Source organism: Colossoma macropomum, unplaced genomic scaffold (assembly GCF_904425465.1).
Source record: "Colossoma macropomum unplaced genomic scaffold, Colossoma_macropomum, whole genome shotgun sequence".
NCBI classification, from domain to species: domain Eukaryota; kingdom Metazoa; phylum Chordata; class Actinopteri; order Characiformes; family Serrasalmidae; genus Colossoma; species Colossoma macropomum.
In genome coordinates, this window is record NW_023494793.1 from 41,261,609 (window position 1) to 41,288,921 (window position 27,313).

Sequence of the window (27,313 nt, forward strand, 5' to 3'; positions counted from 1 at the left end):
GGAAATCGGGAATGTAAAAATGAATTACAGCTGGTTTTGGTGTGTAAAACTGTGGAGCACCTAAGCTGCTGTGGTCAATAATTTTGCATTATCCTGCATTGATTTTCTGTTTGTTCACAGTAATTTTCCCTTGCAAAGGGCTTTTGCAACAGAACGCAAAACATTTGCAAAAGAATGTGAAAATTTTGTAAGTTATTGCAAAGTCAGTGCAAATATTTTTTTTGTCACAATGGCACTTTAGGGACTCGGTATAAAACCACTCACACATTGCAAGAGGAAAAAAAAATGGCAGTAAAAAAGACATATAAGTATATGGGTCCTTTAAAACAATCACAGGAAACCAATAAATTTGGAAAAAATGCTACTTTTGAAAAAAAAAAAAAACAATGATTTTGTGTTCCCTCCCAATAATTTCGCATTTTTTGCATACGTTTTGCATTCCCTTGCAAATGCAATGGATTTTGCAAGAGATGCAAAACTTTTGTGAGGGAAAGAAAAAAGATTGTGAGGGAACACAATGTCTTTGCAAATGTTTTTTTGTCACAATGGCGCTTTAGGGGCTCAGTATAAAACCAAATATATTGCAAGAGAAAATAAAATACAGCAAGAAAAAACATATAAGGATACGGGCTCTTTAAAACAACGGCAAGAAACCAATAATTTTGGAAAAAATACAACTTTTGGGGAAAAAAAACAATAATTTTGTGTTCCCTAGTAAATGCAATGGATTTTGCAAAAGAACGCAAAACTTTTGTGAGGAAACGCTAAATGGTTGCGAGGAACGCAAAAATTTTGCAGGTAAATGCAAAATTATTGTGAGAGAATGGGAAAATATTGCGAGAGAACGCAATGTCATTGCAAATATTTTTTGTTACAATGTCACTTTAGGTGCTCAGTATAAAAGTAAACACATCGCAAGAGAAAATAAAAAATAGCAGGAAAAAACATAAAGACATGAGTCCTTCAAAACAATGGAAAGAAACTAATAATTTTGGGAAAAAATACAACTTTTGGAAAAAAAAAAAATAATAATTTTGTGTTTAATCACAATAATTTTGCTTTCCCTTGCACATGTTTTTGTGAATGAATGCAGAAATTTTATGAGAGAACACAATGTCAAATATTTATGTGTATTATAATAATAATAATAATAATAATGTGTAGATATTTTTTGTCACAATGGCGCTTTAGGGTCTCTGTATAAAATCAAATATATCGCAAGTGAAAATAAAAAATAGTAGTGAAAAAAATATAAGGATATGAATCCTCTAAACTAATGGCAAGAAAACAATAATTTTGCACTTCCCTCGCAAATGCAATGGATTTTTGCCAGAGAGCGCGAAACTTTTGCGAGACAATGCCAAAGCGTTGCTAGAGAATGCAAAAATTTTGCAAGGGAATGCAAACAGTTTCGCGAGGGAACGCAATAGCATCGCGGTGGCGCTTTAGGGGCAAACTTCTTGCAAGAGGAAAGAAAAATAGCAGCCAAAAAAAAAAAAAGAAAAAAGCCTAGGTATGCGGGTCCTTTAAAACAATCGCAAGCAGCCAGAGAAAGGAGGAGAAAGGAGCTCAGACGCGGGTGACGTAGAGGGAGACTCTCGCTCGCCCATTGGTCGCTCGGGCTGTCGATCAGCGCGCAGGCTCCTCCCCCCCTCCCCTCGATCCAGCAGTCATGTTGCGTTGCGGCGCTGTTAGTGTAGTTGAGTTGTGCGGGCAGGTCGGGATCCCTGACAGATGAATTGTTGAAAACAGGGGGAAAAAGGGAAACGGGCTATTTCTCCCCGTGCAATAAAACCATGTTTCCAAAAGGCAAAAGCTCCGTCGTGCCATCGGACGGCCAGGCTCGGGAAAAGTAAGGCTTTATGAGTATCAAACCGTCGTGCTTGCGGAGCGTGTGGGTGCGTGTGTGTGAGCGTACGCGAGTGTTTTTGGTGCCTTCGACGGAGCCTATTGTTAGAGCCGTATAGGCACGGCTGCCTATGAAGCCTGCGAGCCATCAGCACGGCGCTGAAGCGAAAGTGGCCTTCCTCGGCTCTTGTGTGTGTTTCTCCTTTGCACGCTTTCCCCCCTCCATCTCTTCCCAACCTTAATCCCCGTTTTTTCCATCTTTTTGTCCATTTCCTGTCGCTTAAATTGATGCATCTGATGCACTTTCTTTTCTCCTGCTTAAATGGAAGGCTGCCTTGAGTCTGAGGCAGGGAGGAGGGAGTGGGGTCCCACCTTTTGTGCTTTTAGTTTCCCCAAAAAATCGCTGAACATGTGCCCTTTTTTTTCCACCCTTATTCGAATTTTCCCGTTCCACCTTAAATGGTGCAGCAGTTACATTCTGGCGCCTGAGGCGCCAGAATGTAACTGCTGCACCGTTTAAGGTGGAACGGGAAAATTCGAATAGCTGGCTTATAGGAAGCCAACTTTAACCTAAAATGCTTACACATGTCCAAAGCCTCTCCAATAGGCTTTATTGTATAGAGGGGGGGGGTTCATTCTAACACTGAGTACACTGGGCTGGTCTTTTATCCCTCTTCATCTGACCACTGGTCATGTTTTGCTAGGGAGGGGTGGGTAGATAAATAGATGCCTGATCATTTATGATCCTTATGCTTCATCATTTGTGGTCATTGCTTGTTGTGTTCCCACTATATAACATAATGTCTCTCTCTCTTTTCTTGTCGTCTGATGCAGGCTGGCCCTATATGTTTACGAGTACTTGCTACACATCGGCGCACAGAAGTCAGCTCAGACCTTTCTGTCGGAGGTGAGAGCCGTGGCCGTGGTGGGGAAGCCGTATTTGCATGCGCTCCCTCCGTCCTGCGGTGTGTACAGTAGGCCCTGAGCGTCCTGTCAAGCGAGACTAAACCATTTCCCCTCCACTCTTGTTGCAGATTCGATGGGAAAAGAACATCACTCTGGGAGATCCTCCAGGGTTCCTGCATTCGTGGTGGTGGTAAGTGTGCAGTAACTTGTTGATGAGGGGTCTAGCAGCACCACACAATGTGGACGAGACACAAGGCGACAAATCACAGTTGTGATTTGCCTTGCAAAACGAGAAAGCACGTCGCCGAAACACCTTAAGGGCGACGTTTGTCATTTTTACGTGTATATTTTCTTGTTTTTTTTCCACTCAGGCCCACTTAAAGGGTTTGTGTGGGTTTTATGCACCAAAAAAAGTCAGTCATTTGACATTTTTCTAAAGTTCAACCCTAAAAATAAACAGGCTGTTTTTGTTACTGTGCCTTTAAGATCGATATTTGTTCTGATTGGCTGAAAACAGTCCTTATAACTTCAGCCTGGATGGGCGGGGCTTAATTGCTGTAGGTCTGATGGGCAGAGTATGTAAATGCACAGACAAAATGGGCTGTTTTTGCAGTTTAATTAAGAATTTGTTGCCACAGTAATAGAAGTGCAATTAATATATCGCTGTTGTCGAAAGAAAACCTCGTATCTCCATTTTTGACTTTTTTAGTTTTTGATATAATTTGAAAATACCTGTTGCTCTTTACATTGTGTGTGTATTTCATGATGAATGGACCAAAAGAAACAGCCCAAAATGACTTGGAAAAAATTCTGGTTCCATTGACTTACATTAAAAGTAAAGCAGGTTTTTTCCTTCTCCTGTAAAGTTACGATTTTGGAGATACAAGCTTTTCTTCCGACAACAGCGGTGTGTGTGTGTGTGTGTGTGTGTGTGTGTGTATATATATATATATATATATAAACAAACAGGAGTATTGCTGTTTGGTGACTGTAGTGGTCCCATTGATGTAATCAAGATTGAATGACATCATTAGGTACAGTTTAGCTACAGTCACCACACCACCACATTCACTGTGGCTGTGGTTGTAGTTAACAAAATCTGACAAAACCTGATTTGATGCAGTTCGTTCAGCGTCCGACCAAACCGGTTTGTTAGACAGGAACGAGAATGTATTAAAAATCTCCAAGGCAAGTGGCCCCTCGGGCAACAGGCTCTGTAGTGGCCAGGACCTCCGGGGAATAGACAGTGTTGACCGCTGATTTGTTGCATCAAGCAAACATTGTGGTTCCTACCAAGCACCCAAAGAATGTCTATGATTGGTCAGGATCCTCAAAGCATACAGTAAGCCAGCCAGTGGTTGGTTAGAGCCTCATTTGCATGTTGCAGTTTCAGTTGAAGTAATACTGAGAACAGTTGGGAAGCCCTGATGTGGATGTAAGCAGCTGATCCTCTGGCCTGTTTTCTCCCTCAGTGTGTTCTGGGATCTGTACTGTGCGGCTCCAGAGAGGAGGGACTCCTGTGAACATTCGAGCGAGGCCAAGGCCTTCCATGACTACGTGAGTATTCTTAGTGATTGGAGTTATTTTCACCAGCCTTTATCTGGACAGTGATCAGCTTCATACTCCTCCCTTACAATAAATGCAATATTCTTACATGATGTATTGGATCGTCTTGCATACATACATACATACATACATACGTACACACATACATACACTGTTTAGTACATAATGCTGCCTGTATTACTCTTGGAAGTTTCAGTCACCTTCACTTTTGGTTTCTGGAAGCTGGTTCTTGTGTAGTATGTGTGCACAATATATGTGGTGTTTGTATTCTTACGCAATATGTTGTGCTTCTTATACAGTGTGCAGTGCATTAAGCAACCTATCACTGTTGTCGGAAGAAAACCTCGTATCTCCAAAATGGTAACTTTACAGGAGAAGGAAAAAACATACTTTACTTTTAATGTAAGTCAATGGAACCAGAATTTTTTCCAAGTCATTTTGGGCCGTTTCTTTTAGTCCGTTCATCATGAAATTTACACTTAGTGTAAAGGGCAACAGGTATTTTCAAAATATGTCAAAAACTGAAAAACATAAAAAATGGAGAGGGTTTCTTCTGACAACAGCACTATGTTCCTGTGCTCTCATAGTAAAGTTCCCAGAAAGGGTTCTTTGGAGTAAAGCCATAGATGGACCACGTTTGGTTCCTAAGACATAGAAGGACCAAGTTTGGTTCCATGAAGTGCATTTCAGTGGATGATTCTTTTAGAGAACTTTATTTAATGAGATATGATGACCTTTGTGTGTAAAAGTTCTATACAGGTAAATTGTTTATCTTAGAACTGTATGTCCAAGCCAAAACCATGTAGGGACCTTTGTTTTTAAGAGTCTAGGTGGTTTCCATCATCTTGATTTATTTTTTATTTTTTTAAATCTTAGAACTATTACTTGCACAATATATGTGCACAACATATACCATAGTCCTACACAGTTTATGGTGTCTTTTCTTTAAAAATACATGCATTTCACAGTGTGTTAAGTAGCCTATATTACAGTTGGAGGTTTTAGTCACCTTCACTTTTAATTTCTGGAAGCTGCTGAATGTATGTGCTCAATATATACTGTGGTTTTATTCTTAAATAATACATTATGCTTCTTTTTATGCATTACATACAACGTATCACAAATTACTCTTATTAATAAAGGTGCCAGAAAGAGTTCTTTTAGAGTGAATTCTCAGAACCACTTTTGGTTGTTTAAAGAACCATTCAGTTGATGGTTCTTTTAGAGAATGATTTTTAAAAATGAAAGTGTCAAGAACCTTTTTAAAGTTTTTAAAGAACCTCCACATAATGACACAATGTAAAGTTTCTATACCAGGTAGTTTTTTTCCTAGAACCATTTAGGAACCCTAGTTTTATGGACTGTAGGCGGTTTAACAATCATTTTGATTTTTATCTCCTTAAAACTACTTTTTGCACAATATATATGCAGAATATTTACAGTATTTATGTTCTTGTACATTATAATGTGTCTCGGCTTATACAATACATACAGTATACATTACAGGAAGTGTTATGCTTAATAGTAATAATTCCAGAAAGCATATTTTTAAAGCAAAGTCATAGAAGAACAGCTTTTGCTTGGCCTGAAGAACCTTTAGGTGGACAGAACCATTTTTTAAAATGAGATATAAGTGGGTTTAAAGAACCTCCATGTAACGTAAAGGTTCTGTACAGCTATATAAACTTCTTATTTTCCTTTTTAAAATGTAGTTTTGAGAGATTGTAGTAATAAAATGTAGTGTAATGTTATAAAATGTACTTTTCAAAAAGTTTTTTTTGGGACCCTTGGCCTTGGTTCTTTGTGCACCCCTGCTCTAGACTTTGTAATATACTATATAGTCTGTATATAATAAAGTATCTTTAATGCCATTTCTTTAAATCAGTGTATAGACCCCCTCGTCCCATACACTGCTTGTAGAATTACTACGCATAAGAATCTGCAGTGTTTGTGTAGTTCTGTGTTCAAATGTGCCACCACTTTCAATATTAATGCCCTGGCCAGGAGTCGCCGGCACTGATAAGCAACAACAAGGGCTGTTGCACCCCACCCAAACAGTCGTGCAGTGTGCACGATTACTGTGATCCAAGTTAAAGTTGGAGGTAGCGCTGGGCAGGCCGTGCTACTGCTTCGCTGGAGAATTTACAGCATGACGTTCCTTCACCACATGAATGGTGCTTGTATGAGGTGTGCAAAGAGGTCAATCAAGTGGGTGAATGGACTTAAACCGTTTATGCAAATGCAATTGATTGGGATTCAAGTGAGTGCAGGGAGGTTTGTGAAGTGAATTTGCTTCGAGGCCGTGGCTGAGATATCAGCTGGCTGTTGAACTCTGGTTCAGTTTTGAAGAGAAGTCGGCCCGCCAGGAAGCACTCGTATTGCTGTGTTATGAAGAACACAAACCGAAGCTCAGATGTTTTTGGAAGCACAGTTGTACGCAGATGTTATGTACTGTGGCATTTACATGGCATTTCTCTGCTAATTCTAGCAGACAATTTTTATTTTTTTTTACTGAGTATAACAAAAAACCACACAAATCGGGGTGCCATTACTTTTGCACAAGCTACGTTTTATGTTTCATTGTTTTTCCAATGTGTTAAATTGAGCACAAACAGTAATCGTGCATTAAAATGTGCGGAAATGTGTTGCCGTAGTTGAACGTTTCACTTAGAAAGTCACCAAAAACACATGATTTGAACTTCTGCATGCAGCTGTGTTTGGTCAGTGATATGAATTATGGAACACAAGCTTTCCTAGAAATACTTGTATTAATTTTATCAGTGCTTTTTTGCAGTTGTGATATGAAGATGCCTGATATCGAAACCTGTTCAGGTTACATTAAGTTACAGTGCAGAGCCGTGTTTTAATTTGTACACAGTACTGGCTGGTACGTCAGTCCTGCAGTCCACTGAGTGTTGACTTAAAGTTAGTCTTGATGCCAGGAACCGCGAGCACTGCTGTGATTAACTACTCAGAATCACTGTGGAACCGAGCGGAGAGGAATCTGACTGATGTGGTTTGAGCCCCTGTTAGCTGTGCCTTAAACCACTGCTGCTCTTCTGCGTTCAGAACATGAGAAATTAAAAATATGCACATCATTTAGGGATTTACTGTAATTTATACAGCAGTTAGTTCCGGCCACGCAATCTGATTGGTTGAGAAGCGTTCGAACTGTGCTGTTATTTCACCATAACATCACGTTTTTTTTCACAAACACTGTATCACTCCGCTGAGATGCCATTGCTAAGCAACAACTTTGATAGCTGTAGGAGACGCTCAAGCCATTTGAACGTTTTTACTTCTTACTTGCCCACAAACAGAAAATGGATACTTTTAAGATCACATTTGACCGACAGCCGATTTGGTCAGACTCTGAAGATGAGACTACAATAAATTCCCAAACTGTCATCACCACTGAGCAGCTTTTCAGTCGGCAGCTGAGACAGAAGAACAGCTAAACAACCTGGAATCAGCCAGAAATGAACCCAATACCATTCGGCAAACATGCAGTCTGATCTTCAGTCTGACCAAATCAGACTGAGCCATAAAACTGCCACAATATCAAGTTTAGCTCAGTTTTGTCTTTTTTTGCCAGATCAGTATTAATGTTGTTTTGTTCCAGCCAGTCTGTAAAGCATCTTACAGCCCATTTAGTTTGGCGAATGGTATTGGGTTCATTTCTGGCTGATTCCAGGTTGTTTAGCTGTTCTTCTGTCACAGCTGCCGACTGAAAAGCTGCTCATTGGTGATGACAGTTTGGGAATTTAGTATAAGGAGCTGGAGAACGAACTGCCGGCTGTGCAGCGAGTGGGCGGAGCTCGTTACTCTGACATAGCAACAAGCTGCTCGTTAAGGAACTATAATTTGGTGAAGGAACTGCGAACATTAAAACATATTAAACGCCGCGTTCACGGCCCAGTTTATTAATTTATTACTTTATTTATTTAACTGCTGTATAAAAGCAATAGAACACTCGAGGAGTGTGTTATCGCCAATAACATCACGGCTGTGATGATCCACAGCGAACAAATCACAGCCCTGATGTTATTTCACGACAACACACTCCCTCTGTGTTCTACTGCTTAAATCTGAGTCATATTGATATTGGCAGGTATTTGTTTAAAATAACATTGTTTAGATTTGATCAATAATTCAAACCAATATTTGATTAAATGTTTAATGTCCTCTGGAAGAGCAGAACATTTAGGCGATGCTGCACAAATTTTTTTTTTAACCAAACTAAAATGTTTTATTTCTTTACACTGCTGCAGGTAAAGTTAGTCCCAGTTTCTACATTTTGCAAATCGCTGTAGTCGGAACAAAACCTTTTATCTCCATTTTTGTCGTTTTTCTGTGTTTGACGTAATTTGAAATTGCCTGTTGTCCTTTACATTGACTGTAAATTTCATGATGAATGGACTAAAATAAACGGCCCAAAATGACTTGGAAAAAATTCTGGTTCCATTGACTTACATTAAAAGTAAAGCATGTTTTTTCCTTCTCCTGTAAAGTTACCATTTTGGAGATGAGATTTTGTTCCGAGAGCAGCGAAATGTTTATGCATCGCTATCAGTGTCCACAGATATGTACATGGAAGTATACCCGTTATCAGCATCCTCAGCAGAATTACATACAGAACGCTGCAGTCAAATTAATACAGTTTTATACAACCCAGCACAAAGTTCTGTTTGTGCTGCGCTTCTACAGTCAGATGATTTACTGAATCAAAATGACTGTCTTGTCTGGAAGATGGACTCTCTGTGCTGGTTTTGGAGTTGTATTGTGCATTCTGGGGCGAGAGGCAGTGGCTGCCAAATCCCATAACACACCCTTCTTCTATCTCTCTTGTTACTGTGGTGCATTTTATGTACCAGCAATGTCGTTTAAATGAGTGAGGAGGAAAAACTGAAGACATATTTCGTGTCTGAAGTTTGCTTTTTAAATTTTGTGAGGTTAAGGCAGCTAAAAGGTAATGGAAGCTTATAGGAGACCAATTGGTCATCTTGAATCCTGATTTTTGTCCATCTTCTTGTCCATATTTAGTGTCAGAAACCATATAAGCATTAGAGGTTACTGAACAGCTCTACAGAGTTTCTGATTTCTTTACGGTCAGATTAGCTGGTGGCTGAAGTGTGTGGTTTTTGGTTTGGTTAGCTTTATTTCCAGTGCATTTCCAGCCATTTCTCAGCCAAAATTGCAATGTTAATAACATTAATTTGCTCTTTAATAGACCAAACTGGTGTTTTAAATCTAAAAAAATGAATAACAATAATTAACAACTAAAGTGCTACTTTGAAAATAAGAAGCTGGTAATTTGGTAATTTGGTAATTTGAGTGATGCATGATTATGCTGTGATATTTTGGCATTTGTGTAGTTAAATACAGCCAGTTCTCACCTGCTTCACATTATTTACACCATAAATCTGCAACCAAAATCCTAATTAGAGCCAAAATCTGCCGATTCTGGTCGTGCATCCCTAGTTTCCATTGTGCTAATTGGTGGCGTTTAAGCTGCCGTTGCCTGTGAGCTGCATTCACCTCGTAGCTCCAGTGCAAAACTAAAGAAGAAAACTTCACGTCTTGGCTGATCACCTTCATTTGGGTTAAGGGAGGATATTCTGTTCATCTGTTCTTCCTGTCTGACTGTGATTTGGCCAAACTTAGTGTTGGCCTTTGTCGTGATGGGATTGCTTTAGCTCTGTGGAAGCGAACAGAGGTTTGATTTGGGTCCGTGTGATCAGGAAAGGCCTGGTGTTGGCTCGGCCGTGCCTTTGTTCGCGCTGCGGTGGGGGCCGTGGCTCTGGGCTTTGGGCTCCGTGCTCTCTGGGGGAGGTGAAGAAGGAGGGAGGGTGGGGGAGGAGGCTGTAGCTGCAGCGCTTTAAACAGAAGCCATGTTGTCTTCACGCTGAGCCCCAGGGACGCCCCCCCACCCCCACCCCAACCTCAGGGTTGCGATGGGCGGGGTCAGAGAGTGATTGATGGCTGTCAGGAAGCCGGTGGGCAAGCAGATTGAGAGGAGGAGGGGAGCTGGAGAGGGTTTATAGAGGAGCGGAGAGAAAGCTGGCTTGTATAGGATGGTATGTATTGTGTACCATGTATTGTGTGTACTGGTGTGTATAGGATGGTCCTGTGCTTTCGTGAGCTTTGTGTGGGGAATTTTGCGCCTTTCACAGTAAAGCTGGATGACTTGAAAGCAAATATATCTGCAGAAATCAAACTGACACGGTTTTCCCACCTTACCGCAGATCTAGCTGACCGAGAAAGTGTTTAGTGTCTAAAATATCCTTCTTTAGTTTTGCACTAAAGCTACAAAATCATTAGAATCAGTATTGAAGACACTATAAAGTGTCATAAAAGCTTACACAGCTACGTCTCTTTGTTTGCACTCCCCAAAATTCAAATAATACCAACATGTCACAAAAGCACAATTGAAAAATATGCAAATCTATACAGAAACTATACGAGAGTAAGCATTAATGTTTAGCTGCCATATAAATGACTGCAATTGACAATTGAATCGCCTTTTTATTTATTCTTTGCAGCTATTAAAGTAGCTTTTTTGGTTCCTTCACACTTCAAGGTGGTTCTTCAAGGGTTCTTTAGTAAATAAAGTGGTTCTATATAGAGCCATGAACACTCGAAGAACCCTTTGCATGATTAAACGGTTCTTTGCATCATGAAAGCGCTCTTCAGATTGACGGAGAATGTGTTTTATAATGGTTCCATATAGAACCTTTTCAAAACAGGCTCTATGTAGCACCAAAAAGGGTTCTTCTATTGTTACGATGTCAAGCCCCCTTTTCAAAAAGGTTCTGTATAGAGCCCTCTACAGCACATTCACCGTCAATCTGAAGAACACTTTCCCGATGCAAAGAACCCCTGAATCATGCAAAGGGTTCTTGGAGTGTTCGTGGTGCTATACAGAACCATTTTCTTTACTAAAGAACCCTTGAGGAACCATCATTTTTAAGAGCTGTCATTGCTAAGTAGCATTAAACTGGTGACGGTAACAGCTCGAGCTCGAATAAGCAAACATTCACTCCTGTCCTCTGAAGGTGTTAACACTAAAAATACAAACGTTACTCACTGCTGCCCTCTAAAGGACTCAGAAGATGGATCAGCTTAAATAATTGCAATCAGGCGCTTATATAATAATTATAGCAGGCCTTTGAGAGACTCTTATTATGGATGCAGGAACAGCATGACTGGATATCATTTACTTTAAATGAATAAAGCTTATTCTTTATATACGTGTCCTGTGTACTTGGCTTGATGTCCGGTCTTCTGTCTGTTTGCTCTGTCCAGGCAGGTCAGTCTGAGAATGTGTGTTGCTGGTGTTTGTTAGTGCTGCTCAGGCTGATGTGATTTGCACACAGGTTTATTGTCTTGTCAGTAGATTATGATGTTTGGGTAGAGCCGGTTGCGTCTGCTTATGGGTGTTTGCTAGTCGAATCACCCTTATTGTAACTGCGCTGTGTTGTGTGACTGATAGGGGCTGCTAAATTTCCTTCGGGATCAATAAATGTCTGTCCGTCCGTCCGTCTATCTCTCGCCCTGTCTCACAAAGCATGTTCAGCTAAATCAGTTAACAAAGCCTTACAAATGAGACCACGGTTGACTTTATCTGTGCGTCTTATATGTCTGTCTGTTTTCATGTATTCATTTTTAAATTAATTTGGAACAGTAATTAACGTTTGTTTATAAAAAAAAACCCTTTTTACACAACTGTTGTTGATCCAAAATGCTGCACAGCGTAGAGAAAAGATTGAAGTACGATTTAAAAAGGTCATTTAAAATCAGGGTCAACCCCAAAGGTCATCAGGACGATCACAACACACCAAACGTACACCCACGCTTCACCTGACGGGTCGTTCTCCTATAAGGTTGCCGTTGTGGAGGTGTGTTGTATGTGAGCTGGGTGTTTGTGTGGTGGTCTGGGCCGTGTGCCGTCCCCGTCCCCGTCCCCTGCCTGTGGTATTTCACACCGCTCCCTCACCGGCCCTGCACGCACACCTCGTACTGAAGTGTGACCTGATGCTGTAGGGGTGCGGCGGCTCAGAGGGAGATCGGCCTGGCCTGTTTCACTCGAACGTTGAAAAATATCAACATCAAAACGATTAGTCAGAGAACTCAAGGGCACACATACAATTCCTTATCCCTCCAAAATCTGCTGTTTGCGCATTTTTCCCCCCCCTTACCTCAAATGTAGTCGGTCAGCCAAGTCAGTTTTGTGTCTGAAGTTCTCTAGTTTTGCTGAGAGCTGCAAGCCTAATGTGGCTAACAGTAAAAGTGGAAAAAAGTGCGGTCACTATTCAGGCTCTAAGGTGTTTTTATCTCTATAACATACTTTTTGTTAATGTTTATTCAGTGTCAGACTAAGCTGTTATCTAGAGCTAGCTATTAGAGATTACTTACAGGGGAATTCCACCAAAGTTTCAAAATTTCTGCCTAAATGGTTAAGATGTCATTCAGAGTGGGTTGGTGTGAAAGGCTGTGTTCTAGGGAAACCTACAGAGTCAGAACTGTTCACAGTGGTGGTGATAGGAACCAGACGTCCACCTCTAAAAGCTCCCTCACAGAAAGTTACTGCATTGTTTTGCAGTAGTATTTTTTTAAATCCATTCATGGTGGAGGGATACATGGAGAGCGTTGTGAGGCAAAATAGTCCCCAAAGAGAACTTTTTTTCAGATTTTCTACTACTGAGTCTCTACAATCAGCCATTTCATGTCAGATCACTCTGCATGACTTTTACACCTCAACAACTGAATTATGTAGAAATTTTAAAATTCTGACATTTCCTGCCCAGTGAGCGGTTCCTTTAGACGGCTTTCATTTTTCCTTTTTTGAGTAAACAGTTTAGAACCTCTGACCAAACTGTAAGATGTGAGCTCTGCACTGCCCTCTGGTGGAGTACACAATTCATATCTCATGTACACCAAGCAACCACATCATTAAGTCCACCTCCTTGTAGCTACGCTGTTTGTCCACTTTATCAGCTCCACTGACCATATAGGAGCACTTTGTAGTTCTACAGTCACAGACTGTGGTCCATCTGTATCTCTGCATACTTTGTTACCCTGTTCCTCGGTGGACAGGACCCCCACAGGACCCCCACAGAGCAGGTGTTATTTGGATGGTGGATCATTCTCAGCACTGCAGTAACACTGACGTGGTGGTGGTGTGTTAGTGTGTGTTGCGCTGGTCTGAGTGGATCAGACACAGCAGTGCCGCTGGAGTTTTTAAACACCTCAGTGTCACTGCTGGACTGAGAACCAAAAACATCCAGCCAACAGCGTCCTGTGGGCAGCGTCCTGTGACCGCTGATGAAGGACTAGAGGATGACCAGCACAAACTGTGCAGCAGCAGATGAGCTATCGTCTCTGACTTTACATCTACAAGGTGGACCGACAAGGTAGGAGTGTCTAATAGAGTGGACAGTGAGTGGACACAGTGTTTAAAAAATCCAGAGTCTGACCTGATCTACTCTATGGTGGTCCTGTGGGGGTCCTGACCACTGAAGAACAGGGTGAAAGGGGGCTAAGTAAGTATGCAGAGAAACAGACTACACTCTGCTGTCATGTCGTGACTTCCCTTCTCTGCAGAAGGTTCACATTCTTCACACATGCACTTTGCACCATGCGCACTATGCTAATTGCACATAAGCTTTTATGACACATTAGTCTCGTAGCTCCGGTGCAAAACTAAAGAAACAAACTTCAGACCAAACATGTCTGAGCTTTCGTTTGGAGTAAGAGAGGAAGCTGGGTAAATTAAATTTATTTGCTGAACTGTCCCTTTTACCTGCCCTGTCACAACATCGTTCTGCAGACGAATCTTCTCTAATGATCTTAAGTGTTGACTGAAGTGTGAGTCAGGTGGGTTGGAGTCGGAGGACACTGAGCAGTGCAGTGCTGTGATCTTACAAAGCTGGATTTGAGTAACAGGGCGTCAGCTGTGCTCATACAGCAGCGTCTGAGTGTCAGAGCTGATTGAGGATCATGTTACTCCCAGTCTGGAGCTGATCACAACACAGCCACAGATCCAGGATCAGCGCCCTGACAGTCAGACCAGCAGTGTTCCCACCTAAGAAGCATCATAGTTTCTGTTTAGTGTGATATTTGAAGGATGCTGTTTGCAGAAGAAGAGAAAATGGAGATGTATTTAAGGAAGTGATAAACTGATGTTTCAGACTGTGGGGGATTCTAATTTGATAGTAATGTAGACGCATGCAGATGTGTTTCTCGGTCAGAACCATTTCCATCTAAAGCAATGAGGCTAGAAAAAGTTGGACTAATTGGATAAAAATCTTTTCAGCTTCAGGACCATCATTTTCTTCTTTTTCCATCTTTCATGTTTTTACTTCTTGCTTTTTCATCGCCTGTTTCAATTCATGTTCTTATTCCTGTTCTGATATTCTTGTTTCTTATTCATCTTCATTTTCGACACACTTTCAGGTTTGGGAGAAGACCTGAGGTCTAGATCTGACTTGATTTTTGATATTTTCTATGTTAAAATGCTTTGATTTGTTTGGCTTGGACAAATAAGTTCTCCAGTAGAACAGTTTTAAATGCCTGCTGTGCTGCTCTTTAACAAAATAACCCCCCTAAAATTATGACCACTAGAATTTATTCAAAAGTTTGAACACCCCTTGTTGGATTCCTTGTTTTGTTAATTTAAGTGTGAATAAGTTCCGCACCTTCTATAGAGACACACCTCTGCACATTTTAATGCACTGTTGAAATAAAATTACTGTTTATTTACTGAACTTAACATGTTGGGAGGGGGGCAGCGTTTGCATACAACTGTGTAGGCTCTTCATATCTTATGCTACATCATAACGATAGGCTGCACCCAGACGCCTAGTTTTGATCAGTGATGGTGGTTCAGTGAAAGACTTGTTTGTTTGTTTGTTTGTTTGTTTGTCTGTTACTGGATTGAAATCATTTCACCTTTAGTAATAAGGTTGTGTCTTGTGTCCCCCCCCCCAGAGTGCTGCAGCAGCCCCCAGTCCGGTGCTGGGAAACATGCCCCCCGGTGAGGGCATGCCAGGTGGTCCGATGCCTCCCGGATTCTTCCAGGTTAGACCACCTTTCTGCACTGTTGACAGATATTAGCTGCATTTCATATAGGCACAGTTTCCTGGACAGAGATTAAGCCTAGTCCTGGACTACACAGCGTTCTGAAAGAGTTTAGTCCAGGACTAGACTTAATCCTGACTGTGAGGAGACTTCAAGTACCTTTTTCTGCTTCATCCTGCTGCTCTGAAACCAGTGTCTGTGTTTACATGCAAAGGTTTTTGCCAACCCGATTAAATACATTCTGATTATAGATGAAGACTGAGGTGTTTATCTCACTCTACTCAACAATCTGATGGAAATCTCTGTTTACATCCACACTACAAGTAATCAGATCCAAAATGAGGCGCATGGTTAGACAACCACTTAGTGTAAACGTTACCATGACAATGAGCATCACGTGAGTCCAGTCAGAGTGAGATGAGCAGCAGTGAGCAGTGCTTGTGTTTTGAATTGCTTTAAAATGATGTCAGACTCAGGAAAACGTCCTTCACATGTCCTTATTAAAGAAGGCCGAGAGGAAGACGTCGTGTTCTGAGACACATAAGATGGACGTCCGTCCCACCGCCATCTTTTAAAGATCAGAGCATAAACTTCGTCTCCTCTGCAGACCAGTTTCTGCTCCGCCATGTTGAATGGTATAAACTTTCACTATGACGTGACGAACATGATCAGAACGGACTTAAACTTTCCGATAGGGAATGTAATCAGATACAGGCGTTTACACGGTTATTATTCTACTATTTAACTGATTATTTACAGGATTACCCACCTCGATCAATCTGATAGAAACTGTATTCTGAATGGCCTCAATCGGACTCGTCTATTCTGATTGAGCTGTTAGTGGGATTATCAGGCTGCATGTAAACGTGGCTGGTGAGAGAAACACAAGCTGATCATCTCATTCTGCACAAACAGTGATTTAACAGTATCTCAAACAGGCTTTTTACGGTCCTATGCTGCGATGCAGGAAGCGTAACTGGTGGTTATTTTGGTGGACAGTGAGGTCACACGTTGAAAGCTGTCCACACAGTGAAGCTCTGCTTTGCTCGGGTTACGTTTTCAGTTTTATTTTTTTCCCCCATTTTTGTCTCGTCTTCTTCACATGGCTTCATCGCACCGGTACTGGTCCAATATGTGTAGAACTGGATCAGCGCCTGCAGTTCTTGGTGTTTTTCTGCATTTTTTTTAATTATTTTTTTTATTTGCTCTCTTTAAATAGCCTGATGCCTAACGCCTCCTCCCCCTCCTCCTCTCCATCTCTCTCTCTCTCTCTCTCTCTCTCTCTCTCTCTCTCTCTCTCTCTCTCTCTCTCTCTCTCTCTCTCTGTCTCTCTCTCTCTCTCTCTCTCTCTCTCTCCTTCACCTCTTCTCTCTCCCTATCTCTTCTCTCTTTCTCTTGCTCTTTATTGCTTATTCTTTCTCTCTCTCTCCTTCTTCTCTTCCCCTCTCTCTCTCCTTCTCTTCCTCTCTCTTTCTCTTGCTCTTTATTGCTTATTCTCTCTCTCTCACTCTTTTTCTTTCTCTCTCTCTCTCTCTCTCTCTCTCTCTCTCTCTCTCTCTCTCTCTCCTTTTTCTCTTCCTGTCTCTCCCTATCTCTTCTGTCTCTGTTTCTCTTGCTCTTTATTACTTATTCTCTCTCTCTCTCTCTCTCTCTCTCTCTCTCTCTCTCTCTCTCTCTCTCTCCCTCTCTGTCTCTCTCCCCTCCTCAGGGCCCTCCCGGCTCGCAGTCCTCTCCTCATGCTCAGCCTCCTAACAGCATGATGGGACCTCACGGCCAGGTAGCGCTTCCCCAGCACACGTCTGCACACTCCTCCCCGCACACTCCATCCTCTCTGCTCACTCCCTTTGCACTCTTTTTGCTCTTCTCTCTCTCTCTGTATCTCTCCTGTCCACCTGTGATCTGAAAGCACTGTGAGCACAGTGGTAGAGCGGTCAGTCACTCTGCACTCTCTCACTACAGTTAAAGGGCCCATATCCTACAGTTTTCTCATAGGTTGTTTTTCTTTGTTCTGAAGGCCACTTAAAGTGTTTGTGTGGTTTTATGCCCCAAAAACATGCATAATTCATTTTACACAGCAGATCCTAAATTCCCTCCCTCAGTCCGGCTGCTTTTGCTGCTGTACCTTTTAAGACTAATATATTGTCTGTCAGATCTAAATGTTATAATGTTTCACTTTACTACACAGCTTCACTTTACATTGTGTAGAAACTTCATGATAAACGGAGCCACAGAACCTAAAAGTAACAGAACTTACATTAAAATTTAAGAACTGTTTTCCTTCTTCCATCTAGTTTTAATGTGTAAATGATCTCTGACCTTATTGACTGACGCCTTCATAGGTGCAATGAGGACAAACTGTTGTAATCTGAATGGCCAGGCGTATGTAAATAGGTTTGATGTTGTGACATCACAAGCATGATGAATTCAAAACAAGCTTAGTTTACGTATATAGACTGAAATGGACCGGGGGTGAACGGTCTGTCTTGAAACTTTTAACAACATTAATAACGGAAAAAAATAATTTTATTTATTTATTTATTTATTTATTTTCATGATATGGGCCCTTTAAGATGATATCAAGCATACAGTGCTTTCAGGAATCCGGACCCTGAATCTTATTTAGTAGAAGTAGAATGTCAGCATCCTTTTGGAGTTCATAATACAGTAAATAAATAAGTGTCCATGTTAAACTTGCCTGTTATTTATTGTAGCCTTTCATGTCACCGCGTTTCGGTGGAGGACCAAGACCCCCAATCAGAATGGGCAACCAGGTGAGGGCACTAAAACAGCTGTTTCTGCACTGCTGTATCTCTACACACAAACATCAAACTGCGGACAGGTTTATACTGACCGCTGCTGTTTGTGTTGCCTGTTTTGAAAATTGTGTTCATTTGCTTGTTGGATGTGAGCTGTGAGACAAATTACCCCTGAAAAAGGATTTGGTAATGATCAGAAATGCTGTGGGTTGCTGTTGTGGTCTTTGAAAAGGATTTTAATTTAAAGGGAAATTCCACCAGTTTTTCAAGATTTCTAGGTTTTTTAGTTGTTGGCGTGTAAAGAAAGTAATTCAGAATGGTTTGGTTTGAAATGGTTCGTTGTAGAGAATTTTATGTCAGATTTCAGATTTTTCAGACAAATAAAGCCATTTTATGTACAACAGGTAAACCTAGGTCTTCTGAGGTTTTTAGGTAACATGGTTATAATGTTAAAAATGATACAAATCTAAAAAAAAAATGTTTTCTTTCAGGACTATTTTGCCTCATAACACCCTGTCTGTACCTCTCTGTCATGAAGCATATAAAATGTGTGCATTTTAGGCCAGAACCTTTTCAAAACTATCGTAAAACAGTGTCTTAGGCAGTGACTTCATAACCATTTCATGTAATATCGTTCTGTAAGGGAGCTTTTAAAGGTATTAAACTCTTCAGACGTCTGGTTCCTGTCTACACCACTGTGATCAGTTGTGAGCATTTCACTTCAGACCACTCTGAATGACTGTTTGCGTCTTAATGGTTTAATTGTACAGGTATTTTGGAATAGAGGTGGAATTCCCCTTTTAGGCTCAAGTGAGATGTTGAAAGTTTTTCCTCTTCAAACATATTAATTGTTTCTCTTTGCCCGGCAGCCGCCAGGGGGCGTTCCTGCAGCACAGCCCATGCTCCCCAACATGGACCCCAGACTACAGGGTGAGTAATGCATTTCAGTCTCTCAACTGCTGCAAAACTCTCAACAGTTGCACATTTCAAACGAGTGCAGGCCTTTTTCTTTCTTCTTGCTTGTAGTTAGTAAGTAGGTATGACACTTAAGTACATTACCAGTTCAAAGAAAAACACATCGAGCCACGTTTCTTCTGATGCTTCTGTGAAACTCAGAATCACTTGGTGCTTTTTGATATTTCAGAGACTGAAATGGAGAAAAACAGAGAAAGCTGACATCACTTTGTGTGTGTTATCTACCTTTCCTTTAATGTTCACTCTTAGTGATGTTTATTCCTCTGTGCTTTTGAAGGGCCAATGCAGAGGATGAGTGTTCCTAGAGGGATGGGGCCGATGGGCCCTGGACCCCAGGTAAGACCACCAGCGTCCAAATTTGAATTTTATGTTGGATCTTTGCCCAGATCCAGTGTTTTAAAGTGGTATTCCACTGATTTTGTTCAAACACTGATTTAGACTCTGACTTCTTTAGTGGTGGTGATGGGAACCACCAACCATTGGTCTCTACAACACAAACATAGCCATTTTATTCACTGTCCTAAAACACGAGTAGACCTAGATGTCAACTGTCATCAGTTTTTAAATGTGATGGTCATGATGGTAAAACATCACACCCACATACATGCACACTAGTGAACACACACTAGGGGGCAGTGAGCACATTCGCCCAGAGCGGTGGGCAGCCCTATCCACAGTGCCCGGGGAGCAGTTGGGGGTTAGGTGTCTTGCTCAAGGGCACTTCAGTCATGTCCTGTCGGCTCGGGATCAAACCGGTGACCTTCCGGTCAAAAGGCTGGTTCCCTAACCTCCAGCCCATCTTCTCAAAACTTTTGTAAAACAGTGTCTCGGACATCAGGCAGTGAATTCATAACCGTTTCATGTAGTAACTTTCTGTGAGGGAGCTTTTAGAGGCGTCTTAAGATGTCTGGTTCCTATCACCTCCACTGTGAACGATTCTGAATGGCTTTGGACTGGCTAAGGGGTCAGTGGGAACTGGGTTGGAAATCACTGTTAAATGCAGACACAAATGAGGGAACGATGAATGTTCTGTCTTTATGTTGAGTGTAATATAAACTGGAATTGCAGAATTTCGGAGGAGGGATGAGACCCCCACACAATTCGATGGGTCCAGGCATGCCAGGAGTCGCTATGTAAGAGCAAATGCCCCCTACGTTTTTCTGCTTTTGACTCTAAAGTGAATGACTCTGATAATTACAGTTATTCTGATTTAGGTTTTCACATTGATATGGTTTTTGATTCTGAGGTTGAGATTCAGTTCAGTGATCATCATTTTCTGAGTTAAATGTGTTGATTCTAGAGCTTTAATTACACGATTATTACACAGATTGTTTCAAAACAAAAGATAAATGCAAAATATCATGTCATTGTGCCAAATAGTGATCTTATAAATCAGTGCAGCTGGGCTGTAAACAACACTGAACTGTCTCATAGAAAATGCATGTATTTAACTCTGTACACTGTGATAAATATTAATTAGTTTTATTATTTGTGCTGTTTAAAAAGGTAAATGATGTTACAGTTGAGAGAGTGAAATGTAATTTTTTTTTTTTCTTTTGTGTTTCCAGGGGTCCTGGGAACGGCAGGCCACCGTGGCCTAATCCCAACACTAACAACGTAAGTAAACTTGCTTTAAACCCAATTCAGTACTTTGAGATAAATTGTTTTAATGTAACTTAAAATGTGTAATACATAAAAATAATATAATATTACCAACAAAATATTTACGTTATTTAATGCTGAGTAAAAGCCTAAAATGTTTGTGTTCTCAGATGCCATATTCCTCACCCTCTCCTGGCGCCTATGGGGTAAGTACATCACATTCACCCTCACATAATACATCCGACTGAAGATGGAGATTAAACCGCATTGATTTTGGAAAGTTAATCCATTATTATGGATTATGAAATTCATCAATAAAGTATCAGCTCATGTTTTGGCCGTTTTCTCAGGCTGTTTGCTTTATTGCACTAATGTGTAAAAGGTAGTGCAGTTACATTTGTGTATTCATTGTGTTTTAAAAAGGAATCCTGAATCATACCGAAACAAATTGATACGCTTTGAGATTTCATTTTGCATTTGCTTGTTTCCTAAATAATCAAAATCAGATTGTTGTGAGGCCAGAAACGTACGGCCCAGCTAGAATTTCATTGGAAAATTTTAGCCTCTTTTGACATTGATTTCCCAAAAATGACAGAGTTGTGACAAATGGGTCAGTTATGACATTAAAGGTGGACATTCTGACTTGTTTCCCATAGGGACCGCAAGGAGGCGGACCCCCAGGCACTCCTGGAATCGTCCCAAGCCCTGCAGGTCTGTAACCCCAATAACTAACTCGATCATTTTTGTGAGTGATTGATTAAAGCCGACAAACAATGAAAGGCAACTGTTTTGTCTGTTACTTTCAGACTCCAACAACTCGAGTGAAAACCTGTACACCATGATGAACTCAGGAGGAGGCGGCCGAACTACTGTGAGCTCATTAAGCACTTTAATTAGCTGATTAATTGATTCAGGTGTGTCAGAGTGGGAAATTGTAATGGGCTTGAAAGGAGTAGTTAAATCATATTTGAGCTGAGGCTCTGTAATGCATATTTTTCAGGACTGTGAGAAGATTCAAACTTATTGGAAAGGGGTTCGTAAAACAATACCAAAAATATTTGATAAGGAATTCAATTTGTTGAAACTATATTTTGACACCATTAATGCAGATAATGTGCCAAAAAATGTATATTATTGTTATGGTCTAAGAGGTGCCCTTGGTGGAGGTGTGGCTCATACAGGTAGCAAAGTTAATTCCTTTCAAAATCTCTTATTTTCCTTTGTTCCTGTATGTGAATTCTGTGAGGATTGATTTGGTGAACAGTGATTGTTATTGTAACCCTGTAAAAGTCTAACAGAAATAAAAATTAAAAAAAAGAAAATTAAATTTGCAACATATGACTATATACGCAGTTTGCACGATGCACATTGGCCCGAAACATACTTCACGTAAGGATGCAAATGCAGGCGCTTCGAGCTACGCAGACGAGGTTTTGCGCATAGTTGCGTTGAAAATGTTGTCACGATGCATTTCATAATGCAAAGCAAGCACGAGTTGCAATCGGAGCGTTACAGCAGGGGGCGCTATAACGACAGCAAAGCCTGACTGAGCGGTCTTGTACCACCAGCGTGCTTCTCAACTGCCATAGCAGACGAGCAGTTGAGTCTCGCACAATGATATGATTAATTATCGCATTTCCAATTCAAGAGAAGAGGTAAAGCAGCTCACTCTCCTCTGTTGCCCAGGTTTAGCTGTTGAGGCTGTTGGAATAGCAGTACTCGCCGGACAGACGGTGAGTTTGTACAGAAGGACAGAGCGTTTGCAGTCCTTGCAGGCCTTAAGCTTCCATTACTTCTTAGCTACATTAGCCTCGTATCTCCAGCGCAAAACCAAAGAAGCAAACTTCAGACACTGAACATGTCTCGGTTTGTCTAATGGGCCACGTCTGGGGTACTTCGGTTGATCTACATACAAGTAGTACGCTGTGCTCTACTGCATTTACTGTTCTATTGTGTCGGACGCTTGGCCTTCACTGATGATAGCATGTGCCCTTCCTTCTCTCTTGTGTGTAGTTCCCCATAGGCCCAGGCTCAGAGGGCCCCCTAGGGGCCATGGCCGGAATGGACCCAATGCATATGAATGGAGGTAAGTCTTCAATACTTCATCGCTAAAATCTGAATAGTTTCTTATTATCTGTTTAAAAGGGTTGCAGTATGTCTTTCTCTTAATTTCCAGACAGCACAAAAGGAAACGTTTAATGCATGAAAAGCAATAGACACACTGTATTGTAGGGAAAAGGCATACGTGACCGCTGTCTTTTTGGCCTTTCTAGGTTCTGGAGACTTGGACGGACTTCCAAAGGTGATTATCTTTCTGACGTTCCGCTTGTTTAGAGCAGCTGTAAAATGACACTGATCGAAACCAAAACCTAAAACCTGTAGTGGCTGTTGTTTATCAATATTTGAGCTCTTGCTCTCACTGAAAAATGTCTTCGTTTGCACTTTGTCCAGAATTCCCCCAACAACATGAGCAACATGAGCAACAACATGGGCACCCCCAGAGATGACGATGCTGGAGGCAGCTACCTACACTCCTTCCAGAATGAGAATGTGAGTGCGCTCGCTTTTTCTTTGCTTTCCTTTATTTAGGGATAAACGTCTGATTTGATGAGCAGAACGTTTGGCTCCTTCAGCGGTGCTATTTCAGACGGCCTAACCAGCTACCAATCATGAACCAGGTAGTTTTAGATGGTCTAACCAGCTACCAGTTCGATTTTTAAGATGTAAACAGTCATTCAGAGTGGTTTGATGTGAAATAGTTCATTGTAAAGAAACATAACAACTCTGACTTCTTTATGCGATGATGGGAACCAGAGGTCAGGACGTCCACAGCACTAATACAGCCATTTTATTTATCTTAAACGTTCAGTGAACCTAAACGTGTCTTCTGAGGTTTTATATGTAATGTTGATGGTAAATCCAGCAGGAAAAAGTATTGTTTGGGTTCTATTCTTGCCTTGCCCGTGTCTCTCCACCGTGAATGCGTTAAAGCTTTACTGTACAACTATCATAAAACAGTGTCTCAGACATCAGGCAGTGAATTCATAACCATTTCATGTAGTAACTTTCTGTGAGGGAGCTTGTAGAGGCGTACATCTGGTTCCCATCACTAACAATTCTGACTCTGTTTTTCTAGAACAGAGCATCTCATACCAAACCACCTCTGTTTACATCTAAACTATTTGATTATGCAGAAATGTGGAAAAATCCAGAAGCAATATTATCATATTGTCCACCTCTATTCATGATGTCAGATGTATATCTGTATCGGCAGATAACTGATTGAAAAAAAGATTGACATTGAAGTGTTAAGATTTTATGTATTTCAACTTTTATGTATTTCAAACTGCAGAACTTTTATGTATTTCAACTTTTATGTATTTCAAACTGCAGAACTTTTATGTATTTCAACTTTTATGTATTTCAAACTGCAGAACGTTTAGGCACTGCTGGCTTACTGTGCTAAAGTCTGGTTTTTGTTTATTTTGCTGCATTTATAAATACATTACATTCCTCTGTATTTAGTCCCAAGTTCTTTGATTGTAAATGATTATGTATCAGAATCGATAGATATGTATTTGGGGAAATATTGGTTATTAATATCTGCCCAAAATTCCACATATCCTTAATCTCAAGCTGTGTGTGTGTGTGTGTGTGTGTGTGTGTGTGTGTGTGTGTGTGTGTGTGTGTGTTCTTGTATTGCTATATAATATGACTATATGAAATTTCTGCTCAAGTGAGGACATTTTGCTGGTCCTCACTTGAGCATGTGTTGTTTTGACCACAGTTACTTTTTTTATTTGAAAACTAAAAGAGCAGAATAATTGCCTTTTGGATACTGAGGTTGAGGTTAGGTTTAGGTTTGGGTGTATTATTTAGCTACAGTAGCACAAAAATCAATAGAAGTCTATGGATGTCCTCATGTATAGCAAGACAAACGCGCGTGTGTGTGTGTGTGTGTGTGTGTGTGTGTGTGTCTGTGTTTAAATCTGTGATTCATTTCTCTCTCTGTCTCTCCCTCCAGCAATACTCTCCCTCCATGACCATGAGCGTGTGAGATGTGGTTGTGTGCCCTGGGGAAACACTCACAGTTGGCCATCCATTACAGAGAGACACGGAGAAACATGTACAGGATCCTCGAGGCCGCGTGCAACTGCCTCTGCTTTCGCCAGTGGTCTCCTGCAATATCACTGATTTTTGATTATCACTTTTTCTTATAAACAAAACATCCGCTCCCGTCCCCCACCCCCCCTCTGAGATCAGACAGAAACCTGACACGAACCTCCTGGAACAGTTCTTTTTTCTCTCTCTCTTTTTTTTCCCTTTTCCCCTCCAAGGCCAACTTTGTAAAAGAAAGAGCTTATTATGGTTCTGACACGATCGCTGGATGTTGTAGACGCAAAAAATTTTAAAAAAAGGAAAAAAAAAACCAGAAGAAGCAGCATCGTTCACTTTTCTTCAGCCAGTCTGCCATCCTCAGCATGGTTTACGTGTTCCCGTAACGTCCTCACGATCCTTTCGACACTGAACTCTCATACGTGGCCTTGATCTCGCCGTGCGTTTTTATTGCCTTTTAGTCTTTTTTGTTCTTTTTTTTCCCAAGCAAAACACGTCAGATGATGAGAATAATATGGCCTTTCTGAAGAGGAAGGCTCACAGTTGTAGTTTAATTCTTTACACTCTGTTGTAGTTTTTATTATTATTATTATTATTGTTATTATTTTGTTTTTGTTTTTTTTGGGCAAGTATTATAAGCAGCTGCTTTCAAGAAATAACTGACTTTGAGCTCCCACACTGAGGAAGAAAGCAGTCCTTTGTTTTTTCCCTGCACTGATTCCATTTTCATTGCTCTTGAACTGCTGTCTCAAACCCTTTTCTCTGAAACTCTGAATAATTCATCGGTCCAATCAGAGCTGGACGAGAAGAACTACCTACGAGTGACGGACTCTGAGAAACCTCCAAACACTCGCCTCTTTGTCTCTCCCACTGATGTGTTTGGCCATTTGTAGCATCGATTACTTGTTATGCTGAATTTGTGATGGTATCCAGTTCCCATATCACCTTGTTTATTTTTCTGTTTTTTAATCACTACCATGTGCCTCAATTGTTTCATTTTGATAATGCTCTGATTTTATTGATAATGGTTTCCAAAAGGCCTGTCATTCAAAGTTGTAGCTTTCACCCCAAAGGAAGGAGCTGGTGTGAAACAGACCCAGTAGTGAGTGTTCAGATTTGCTTTGTGTTAGGCTTCGCTGGAGGGGCGCCAGACTCACTCATATTACAGGTAGAATCGTAAGTTATTCTATTTATACAGACCTTTGGTAATGGTTCTACATTTAGAAGTTGTTTTACACTGCTTTTGTTAGCTTGTACATCATACTTTGGGCAAAAATGCTTGTTTATATATTGACAACTAAATTATTTGGCTCCTTTCTGGCTGTTTCTGTGTCATTTTCATACATTTGTACGGGTAAATATTGTAAAGAAAGATGTCTGGTGTGCAGTAGGAGCTTCAGCTGAAGATTACAGAGTACAGAATTTTACCAAGTACCACTTTAATTCCTTCAAAGGTACTAGATACAGTGCAGTCTTTAATTTGGGTCGTCTCTGTTCTCTTGCACGTTGGCTTTGAACTGAAACTTTGCGAGAACTGATTTGAACAATGACTGTCAGTATAAGCGCAGTTCTTATTTCATGTTCTGTTAATCTGTACATTTCAGTCCCTCTAGGAACTTTCAATCACACTTTCCTGCTAATTTAACCAGTCTTCACTCTTAAAGATGGTTCTTCAAGGGTTCTTTTGTAAAGAAGGAGGTTCTATAAAGAACCATGAACACTCAAAGAACCCTTTGCATGATTTAAAGGGTTATTTGCAATGTGAAAGGTTCTTCAGATTGATGGAGAATGTGCTGTAGATGGTTCTATATAGAACCTTTTTGAAAAGGGTTCTATATAGCACCAAATGGGTTGTTCTCTTGTTACAAGCTTGACATCGTAACAATAGACGGACCCTTTTGGGTGCTGTATGGAACCCTTTCCAGAAAGGTTCTGTATAGAACCATATACAGTATATTCTGAAGAACACTTTAATGATGCAAAGAACCCTTTTAATCATGCAGAAGGTTCTTTGAGTGTTCATGGTTCTATTTTCTTTACTAAAGAACCCTTAATGAACCATCTTTTAAGAGTGTAGGGTTTGGTTGTGAAGTATAATGGTAGTAAGGTATACCACTGTATTATTAAAAAAAAAAAATAGATGGTGTTTCAAAATTTGACAGGTCAAATTTTTATTCCATGTCTGGACCGATAATAAACGCTTTTCCCCATTTTACATTTTGGAGGGGTCACTGGTTGGTGGTGTGGGAGCTCACTGATGGGTGGCGCTGATAGAAAAATCAGGGCCAGGAAAAAACTCAGAAAACTAAGCATGATAGCGGCTCAGTGACGGCTAAGAGCTCCACTCACCATAGAACTCGCTCGATTTCAGCTTTTCTCTCCAATAACAGTCACTCAACTCTGTGCTCTCAGATATCTTCTAAACAGGGGTCATTTTAGCTTCAGTTAGCTGGAACCGAGCCTGT

General features: G+C 40.8%; 1 protein-coding gene across 2 annotated transcripts; it reads left to right on the forward strand.

The window, feature by feature from the left end:
• Nucleotides 1-1,664: 1,664 nt before the first annotated feature.
• Nucleotides 1,665-26,166, forward strand: ssbp3b (single stranded DNA binding protein 3b). 2 transcript variants are annotated; one of them, XM_036579569.1, is made up of 18 exons: nt 1,665-1,852; nt 2,683-2,755; nt 2,883-2,944; nt 4,227-4,311; nt 15,310-15,399; nt 17,108-17,176; nt 18,111-18,170; nt 19,025-19,085; nt 19,408-19,466; nt 20,199-20,263; nt 20,699-20,747; nt 20,903-20,938; nt 21,389-21,443; nt 21,539-21,603; nt 22,746-22,818; nt 23,006-23,034; nt 23,184-23,282; nt 24,757-26,166. In XM_036579569.1, the coding sequence occupies exons 1-18, from the start codon at nt 1,797-1,799 to the stop codon at nt 24,787-24,789; spliced, it is 1,119 nt and encodes a 372-aa protein (XP_036435462.1). In that variant the 5' UTR covers nt 1,665-1,796; the 3' UTR covers nt 24,790-26,166. The 2 variants fall into 2 exon arrangements, with proteins under 2 accessions (XP_036435462.1, XP_036435463.1); XM_036579570.1 differs by lacking the exon at nt 17,108-17,176 and having other exon boundaries at nt 24,757-24,789.
• The last annotated feature ends 1,147 nt before the right edge of the window (nt 26,167-27,313 follow it).